Source organism: Oryza brachyantha, chromosome 3, assembly GCF_000231095.2.
Source record: "Oryza brachyantha chromosome 3, ObraRS2, whole genome shotgun sequence".
Lineage (NCBI taxonomy): Eukaryota > Viridiplantae > Streptophyta > Magnoliopsida > Poales > Poaceae > Oryza > Oryza brachyantha.
This window is the reverse complement of record NC_023165.2, coordinates 12,730,591-12,740,553: the sequence shown is the minus strand read 5'-3', so window position 1 is coordinate 12,740,553 and position 9,963 is coordinate 12,730,591. Positions and strand designations below refer to the sequence as shown.

Below are 9,963 nucleotides of genomic sequence, written 5' to 3'. Positions count from 1 at the left end.
ACCGTCTCTATTTCGTAATGTAAGAATGTCATCTTACAAGAGTTTTTTTATCATCCTTAAGAAGTATCTTGAGGCACGAAAAAATTTAGTGTAAAGTTTTAGTTTCTTAAGATATAATGTAGATATTTTTTTAAGGATGATTAAAAACTCCATCTTAGAATATAAAATATAGGAGGTATGTATTATGCCTATGACATTCCAAAACGGTTTAGTGTTCTTTAGTCCACTCTTCAATTATTTTAGGAGAAAGGTGACTTTGAATGAACGGCGACGATCGAGCCATATGAGACGTGAAAATTAAGGTCAAGCAATTTGGTGTCCGATGTCAGTACATAGGTGCCGGATGATCGTTGCCACCGGCCCGTACGTACAAAATAGTCAACAATGTTACTCAGCATTTGCTATCTTCATTCACATATTGTTTTTTTACAGAAAATGAAATAAAACAATCAGCATGATATCCGTAGTTAATTGGGTTAGTTAATCTTTTGTACTATTTTCTTTATGTTCTAAATAGCGGTTAAGGTGTTTAGCGATAGGTCTACTCAAACAGTTAATAGCGGGCTAAATACAGCTATAGCGGTTAAATTATACATGAGAGCAAATACTTACAACTTCCTCAAACAGCTATAGCCAGAGATAGCAGCATCTATAGCTGAAGATTTTAATTAAAGAACTATTTTACCATTCTTGAAAAGTATCTCAATGTACTTAAAAAAATTTAGTATAAGAGCTTTTTTATCATTATTGAAAAAGTATCTTAAGGTACCACAAATTTTAGTGTAAAAAGAGTGGTACCTTGAGATACTTTGTACCTTGAGGTACCAAAAATTTGTACTAAAATTCTTAGTAACTTAATATACTTTTCAAAGATGGTAAAACAACCCAAAATTAAATGGTTTTATATGTGAAAGACAAAAACGAACAAAGAATATAGTTGAGAGACTAAATACAGACTTTTCTCGTTTTACAAAAAGAACAAAAAGAGAGTGCAGCCAGTTACAAAAGTTATGAACTTGATCAACTTCTCTCCCTAGCCAAGCCTCCTTGGAAATGGAACACTTTTTTGAAAATTTAAAATAAATAAACTAAGTACTCCAAAAAAATCTTTTAAAATTCCTATATTCCAAATAAGCTACTAGTATTGTGCTCTAGATGTTGTCGACTTTTCATATCTTGTTTTTTTATCAATTAAGCAGATCATTCCTTTATTACATAATAGAAAAAAATCTTCTATACTGAGTTTCTTCTTCTCAATATTTTGTAGGTGAGCACTCTCGATCTCAATCTCATTGTGTTTTTTTTCTAATTAGAAGAAAATCTTCCTTTTACTTTTAACAATTGCACCTAGTATTTTACCACCAATCATGTAATGGCCCTAAAAAACAAAACATATATACTAGGGTAACTTTGATTAATGCTGGTACGTAATTCAGAAATCCCATTAGTTATAGACTATAGTTACTCGAATTAAGTTGTTACATAATGTGCACATAATCTTTTGTGCTAATATAGGTAATAAAGGGAGTATCGTCTGAGATACATGAATTTCACATAAATATTTTCATACCTATACATGTCAGTACAATATTATCTCACATTGTAAACATGATCTCGTGCTCCTGTAGTTTACCCATGAAACATGTGTTTTTTTCAAAATGATGAAAAATTGCAAAAATATAGATTGACATGTTGAAATCGTAAGATTATCACCTAGTCGAATAACCAAAGTTCAATAGGAAACTTATCAAACGGCTACAAATACGGTAAACTAATCTATGTTTGGCATGTGCTAAGTGCTGTTAGATTGGTACCTACCAATTTTTTTGGCTGTATGTTAGGGTTATTGAAACATATATATGTATGATGCATTCATTTTTTTCATTTAACCCTCTCGATGTAATCACAGGTTGATAAATATCTGTCGAACGATGGTTATTTAATATATAACCCTGTGAAACTATGGTAATTTGATAGGCTCTAAACTTGCTATTGCAGCCATCTCTTCTTTCTCTTACAATTTGCCATTAAAATAGTTTTGTTTTAATAAAATATTATGAAACAGCCAAGCTCTCCGCTCGATTTGGCATATGTGGTGCTGTTGGTACCAGTGGCTGCATTAAAAACCGGTTATGTACTGTATGTATATAGTGGCCAGAAGGTGTGTCGGCCCAATCAATTTTCTTAGAACTTCCTTCTAGAAAAATCTATACCAACCACATATGTATACCACCGCTTCGTCGCACCTTCGCTGCGTTCGAAGCTGCATGTTGTATAAACCAGCCACACGAAAAACGATAAACATAATTAGTATATAATTAATTAAGTATTACTCATTAAAAATTTTAAAAATAGATTTATTTGATCTTCTAAACCAATTTTTATATAGAAAATTTTTGCACAAAATACACCATTTAGTACTTTAAAAAACGTGATAACTGAAATCGAGAATTAGTTTAGCCGGATAGGTCGAAAAGAGAGTAGCCCTGGTTCCTACGTGGTTTAAAAACCGATGCGAGTTTTGAAGTATAGAATTTATCGAGGAAATTAATTCTTTTTTGTCATTTTTATTGTTTAGAATCGGCTTTTAGGTGACTAATTCATTAGCCCTTCACTTTAGTCTTTTTTAGTCCCTAAAAACCTAAACAGGAGAGACTAAAGGAGATTAAAATTATATGAGTCTATTAGTCCCTTCCAAAGGTACTTATTGGGACTAAAGCTTCCTTTCACACCGGTCCCCTAACCAAAATTTCTATATATAATGCAATTTTGGTCTCTCTAACCAAACAGTATGGATAAAAATTTTAGTCCAAAGACTAATTTTTAGTTCTAGGACTAAGGAACCAAACACCACTTAAGATAAAATTGTAAAGGGTTTACCGGGTCATCTTTTGGCTTTGGTTTTGGGTTATAACCTAAAATTTGAACTTTTAACCTAAATTTGGAGTTGATTTTAAGGTTTTTTTTTACTGAATTTTATTTTTTAACTTTGGCTTTTAGATCGCTATGAACATTTATATTAAATTTTCACTCATAAATTATATTTCGTTTGCAAATTTAGTTTTTTCTTCTAAACACTCTAAAGATGACCATGATATTTTCATTTATGCTCATGCTTAAGCCAAAATTTGAATTTCAACCTTAAATTTGAAGTTGGTTTTAAGGTTTTTTTACCGATGTTTATTTTTCAGCCTTAACATTTAGATCACCAAGGATACATATATATATATAAAAGTTTTATTTACAAATACTTTTTATTTATAAATATGTCGTTTGACCTTTTACATTAAAAACTACATAATGACTCCTATAATACATCTCAGGATACTAGCAACCTTGCATGGACCTATGTGTTCTCTTTTTTTTTTCTTTTTTTTTTCATATCGTGGACCTACGTGTTTAGCTAGTATCCTTCTTAAGTATTACTGTTTCTATATCAACCGGTTTTTACATGTACACATTTTTTATAACGTAGATATCTACTATAAATTTTAAATATGAATGGAACAAGATTTAAAAAGTACAGGTGATTTGTCCAGATAATTGATTGAGAAATTTTAACATAGGATTAATTCAAACGTAGAAATTATTTAAAGTTTCTCCCTTTCAATTTGAAGGTGAAGCTATATAATATTTGTTAGAGAAAATCTAACAAATACCATTGACAAATACTTAATTATAAGAAACAACATAAACGAGTGCGAGTTCTACGTACACAAATATCAAAATGCTATCGCCTTATGGTTTCGTTAGCATTTTTTTTGTTAAGTGCTATAATATGAGTTGTGTATTTAACAATAGGAATAGACGGAATTCTAATGGCAATGGCACTTCTCAGACAAATTTGTTTCGACATTAGTATTTCGTAGAACCCGTATTGTCAATGTCATTTCTTAGACTTAGATGTGTGGCAATGGTATTTTTAGATTTTCTCTTGTTATTGTTTCCCTAGCTGTGAGTCTGTGACAACCAAAACAATCTGGCAAAAAATCTGTATACAATAATAATTGGAAATTAAAAAAATAACAGAGGTAGTATGCCATGTATGAATATATGTGCTTCTTTTGTAAATAATATATAAAATATAATTTTACAATTTGATTTCATATTCTTATTTTTTAAACTGCTCTCTTGACTCTTGCTAATTCAGGTACGTAGATCTGTGTATATATTCATCTGCATGCTTATAAGGATCAAATCATCAAAATTAAAGTACTAGCAAGAGTAACAGTGAAATCCAGCAACTACTACTGTAGTATTTACTGGCTAGCTAGGCTAAAAGCTAAGCAATTAACGTGAATTAACTCTTAATCAAGTCATTGCTCTAGTACTCATTGGTAGGAGTAAATGAGTAATTAAGAGTGGTTTATACACTGCTAACTCCGTCCCTAAATGTTTCGCGTCGTTGACTTTTTTATACACGTTTGACTATTCATCTTATTTAATTTTTGTCAAATATGTAAAACTATATATATGCATAAAAGTTTATTTAACAATAAATAAAATGATATAAAAATAATTAATAATTATATAAATTTTTTAATCAGACTAATAGTTAAATATATATAAAAAAGTTAACAACATCGAATATTTAGGGACCGAGGAAGTATTAATTAATTAGAAAGCGTAATTATGGAGGGCTACGTCAAGCAGCTGCTCGTCCAGTGCCAGCTGCGGCTCGCTGCTGTCGTCGAGCAGCAGCCACGACTCGATCGCCGACAGCCGCGCCACCCCGGCCGTCGCCGTCGCCGTCGCGTCGCTGTCACACGCGAGCATGGGCGACGACGACGACGACGGCCCGAGGACCGGATTGGACTTGGGCGCGCTGGAGGCGGCCGAGCAGTCGGTGAGCTCCGACGACGTCCCCGTCGACGCGCTCGGCGTGGCTGGGTTGGCGCCGGCGACGACGGTGGCTCCTTTCCCCGGCGCCCACCCGCTCAGCATCATGGAGATGTTTCGCGCGGTCAGAGCGTACGCCGCGGACCCGGCGCCGGACGCCGGACTACAGGATTTGTCGGCGGCGCCGGTGCGGCTGTCGGTCCGCGTGGTTGGCTGGGGAACGGTGGCGGCGGCAGATGCGCCGTCGACGGAGAGGGCCTCGCGCAGGGCGCGCCTGGCGAGGCCGATGTCGGTCTGCAGCTTGCGCTCCCACTGGTCCTTGGCGACGAGCGGCGCCGGCGCGGAGGAGGAGGAGGAGCGGCCGGCGTGAGCGGTGGGGGTAGGGGTGGTGGTGTGGGCGAGGAGGAGCTTCTTCTTGAGGTGGGTGTTCCAGAAGTTCTTGATGTCGTTGTCGGTGCGGTCGGGGAGGTAGGAGGCGATGGCGGCCCAGCGGTTGCCGAGCAGCGCCTGGAGGTGGACGATGAGCCTCTCCTCGTGGTCGGAGAAGCCGCCGCGTCGGATCCCGGGGCGGAGGTAGTTCGTCCAGCGCAGGCGGCAGCTCTTGCTGCAGCGGAGCAGCCCCGTCCTCGCCGGCACGGCGCGCCAGTTGCCCGGGCCATGCTCCTGGACGTAGGAGACGAGCACGATGTCCTCCTCCGGCGTCCACGGCCCCTTCTTCACGCCCTCCTTGTCGCAGCACGGTGGCCGCCCCATCGTCGACGACACCAATTATTCCCCCGAGCTCAAGCTACCTCTAGTGAGGACGAACCCAAGCTAAGGGAAGCTGGGGGTATAGCTTAGGTTTATATACACGGAGGGAGGGATTGATTAATGGATGATTTGTGACAGAATTAATTAAAGGATCATGCAATAATCCAGGCCTGCATATACGTGTATTATGGCAGTATGTACATATAGCCCAGAGCTGACGGCAGTGCAGACTAGCTGTCTGTCGGGAGTGAATTTTAAACCCTTTAGGAGATGTCTTCTCGTATATTGCATGCTATATATTGATAGTCATTAAAAATTTTAAAAAAAATATGAATATAAATTAATATAAGATATATCACTACATAAATATGCAAGTTTAAATATGACTTCTATAACTCATAATAACTATAAGAAATATGACTGTGAATATACATGTAGTATTTAGAGTTCAATTTATTATTTTTGTTATGGATTGTAGAAGTCATATTTGAACTTGCATGTTTGCGTAGTGATATGTCTTATAGTAATCCATCTTCAAAATTTTTTTAAAATTTTTTATGACTATTTAGATGACATACAATAGATGAGTGGAAATCTCCTCGAGAGTTTAATTAAAATACTTTTCCCCTTGTCTGTCTGCCTCACATACTATCCATCCTTAATTTGTTTATTATTGACTAGCTATTTGGTATTTTAGGGGAACTAGACTGTTTGCATGAAGATATAGTAAAATTTATTCTTGTGTTCTATAGGAGCATTTTTCTTTACGGTGAGGATTTTTTTTATATTATTTAGGTGGAGGAATATAGTAGTTTTTTAAGTAAGAAATAATAATCTGTTACAATAAGGGATACATAGCTGGAAAACCGATTTTGTATATTTGTATGGGTTTGTGTACAGTGTACATAATAGGTTAATATATACGTATATACATTTCTCTTGTAAGGCGCATAATAAGTTAAACATAGTGGACATATAATATGAAATGGAGGAGCTTATTTTTTATGTGTATTAATTCATACTACGACTGTGTTCTTTAAGTTTAGATTTTTCAATGATTTTTACTCGTCTTTTGCACATATACATTTCCCGAACTACTTAACAATTTTTTTGCAAAATGTTTCTATATCTAATTTCATCATCTTATTTTCTCAAATAGATTTTTAAGTTTATAGTAGCTTATTTTATTGTTTACACTATTAAATAACTATAACAAATTAGATAATATTTTTTCTTTCATCTAAAAGCTACAAAAGATCCCAGCCTACCTCTTACTATGGCTCCCATCGTTTCACACTTAAAACTGCTTATAAGCTAAAATTTGAATTTTAGAACTTTATTTTGGGCTTGATTTTGTGTTCTTTTCATTATGTTTCTTTTATTACCTTCGTTTTTAAGTCGCTATGGACATGCATATAAAAGTTTTACCTGTAAATTATTTTTCGTTTAAAAAACATATTTTTACTTTTTTTTTTCTTCTAAAACGCGAAACGATGGAAGCCTATGTCTTTCTATTAATTACTTTGGATTCTTCGAGGGTCAAACTCAACAAAGGGATATATATTCTAGGCGAGGAAGGGTGCATTTAATTAATTACGGTGACCCATTAGCCTTTCATACTGTGCCCCCGAGTGAACTGACGGATGCGGTGTGTACGTGTATTACTGTCCATATATTGCAACGGCCGGCTTACGTGTCTCCTTGTCTCCCTGACAGTATCATCACGCGCGTACAATTATAGTTTGGTATTGTATAGAATATATTATATTATACTAATGCATCTCCATGATTTATTCTGCAGATATAGTATGTTTGCCCCTAAACTCTGCTCAAATTCGGCTACGGAACCGGTTGTTAATTTTAACCTAGATACCGGCAAATAACATTCCATTGTTTAAGATGAAAAATAGACTTGTACAAAGTTTAAAGACATAAAATTAATTATGCCCCAATTTATTAAACTTCGTTGTGGTGCAACGTACAATAGCTAACAAAGAAATGCTATGAGCCAAACCAAAATGGCCATTGAAATAGAATTGACGAGCTGTGAGCCTGCGACGTGATGGTTCGCCTCTTTAGATATGGGATAACGGCAATGGTGATAAAATGGAATAGTGCCAAAGTCCACTCGCAGGCACAATCGACATGCTATAATTAATAGAACAAGAGATGAGAATTAATTAGGGCCCAATGTTAATGTTAAAGACATAATTTACATGCTTATAAAATGGAATAAACCCTTATTTAATATTTAGTCTCTTATCTGGGGCCTAGTGCTGGAGATGATGGTCATGCAACACCTAGGCACGTGGGATGGATGTAAATGCAAAGGGCAACCAACGTGTAGGCACACGTAGGACTATTAGGTCAGCTCTTACAGGCATATATATATAAATAAATATAACTGAACATATGAAAAAAAAATATCCTTTAGATATTACTATGTTCTTTAGATATTCATGCCCAAAGAACCACACGATCTATTATGTCCGGTTGAGGTATGGTTGATAAGCCATAGAAAAATAAATAAACCAACTAAAAATAATTCATTGATAGAATCTTAATATATATATTATTAATGATTTAAAAGTCAATGATAGAAAATATGACTCGGATAAAAAATCCTAAAATAAATTTCAAAATTCAACATTTTTATTATAATATAAAAAATGTGCTCGAGCCAGAGGTGCTATTGAATTGATCAAAATTAAATCGGGCGGCAAGCTAAGTGGTCAATCGAAACCCTAAATGCAGCAAGAGAGAAAGAAAGCCAAACATCCTGCCGATCAATCACCATAAATATATCCCTACCAACCAGGCTAGGGCTGAAGAAGAAAGAGGACCGAGTCAGCTGCATGCAGCCGATGAGCTCTCACCATCCACACCATTGAATGTGATGCGTGTGCTCTGATCATCGACCAATTTAGCTCGAGATATATATGCATGTTAGCTAGCATCGATCGGTCAAGGCTATATTCTTTTTATAGATGAAAAATGAAAAATAAAGAATGATCTGATTTTTGATATGTAACACCATCCCGTCTCTAAAATTCCGCTTACACTTTCGTCATCGCTTTATATAAAAGGGTTAACCCGGAGATACCATGATTGGAGCACAAAAACTTATAAACAGATCCTCACCCACCTAAACTTTCAAGTTGGTACTAAACCACCACTACACATCAACTTCTAGACTACATGGGCCAAACACAAACCACTGCTAGGCTTCAAACGGCATAGGGTGTTACATGATAACTATAACCATGTAATAGTCATAAATGAGGAAATTAAGTAAAAATATCTAGTTTAGAAATTAAGATTATAAACTTCCTTTATGAACGTAATTTTTAAAACACCATGTTTATTTCAGAAACTGTGGTATAAAAGCCGAGAAATAAAGAGAGAGAAAGTTGGGTAAAAAATACATCCGTAAGATGCCCATATCAAATTGAAGACAAACATCATGCAACTTGCTGGTTTCCGCGAAATTTCAGATCATCTGAATAAGTTATAAGTGCACTTGAGGCCCCGCAGCATATATATTATAAGATGTATTCTTATCTACATGAAAGATATTCTAATTTTTATGACATCTGTTTTATGATATAAATGATAGAATTAACTACTATAAAGTTAAAAAATCTATTTTAAAGATACGACACAGTAAACTAATAAAAGATACACTACGTAACAATTTAAAAAACGCACATATAAAAACTGAGAAATAATATAGAAAGAAACACAGTTTCTACGAGCTCAACAGTAGTGACATGATAATAAGCCCCGGATGTACACGTACTTTCTGCCTAGCCCTGAAAAAAGAGAATATTTTTTATTAAATAAATATTTTTAGCATGTAATTTTATTACTAAATCACTAGGCAAAATTTTCTTAAAATTGAACCTTTTAGCCACGCCAATGTTGATAACATGGCAGTCTTGCCACGCCGCCCCAAACAAGCCGTTTCGTCACGCAATGTTGATGGCATGGCTAAAAGGTTTATATGGTGAAAATATTTTTTTGAAGGTATAATAATAAAATTATTTATTACAAAGGTTTAAAAAAAAATTCGAAAAAAGGGATCGAAGCCTCTTGTACAAGTTGTTGTACTTGTAGCATGCATTGTCGTCCTAGCTAGCAATTAATTAATTATGCAGTGCAAGTGTGCAACTAGATGTCCTGAACAGTACACTAACACACAATGATCAACAATCAATATACGCAGGAAGGAGCCAAGAGCATGCACCGTCAGTCACTGTTTAGGAGAAGAGAGGAATAGTAGAAAAAAAATCCTTCTAATGCTATTCTCAGCGTAAGATTTTATTGTACTGTTCTAATAATATTATACCGTTAAAACATGTTTGATGGATGATT

At 35.5% G+C, this 9,963-nt stretch overlaps 1 protein-coding gene across 1 annotated transcript; it reads right to left on the bottom strand.

Annotated features, from left to right (window-relative positions):
- Positions 1-4,604: 4,604 nt before the first annotated feature.
- Positions 4,605-5,614, bottom strand: LOC102719192 (transcription factor MYB30-like). The gene has a single exon (XM_006651373.3). It carries the CDS (start codon positions 5,590-5,592, stop codon positions 4,618-4,620), a length of 975 nt encoding a protein of 324 aa, XP_006651436.2. The 5' UTR covers positions 5,593-5,614; the 3' UTR covers positions 4,605-4,617.
- Positions 5,615-9,963: the final 4,349 nt, after the last annotated feature.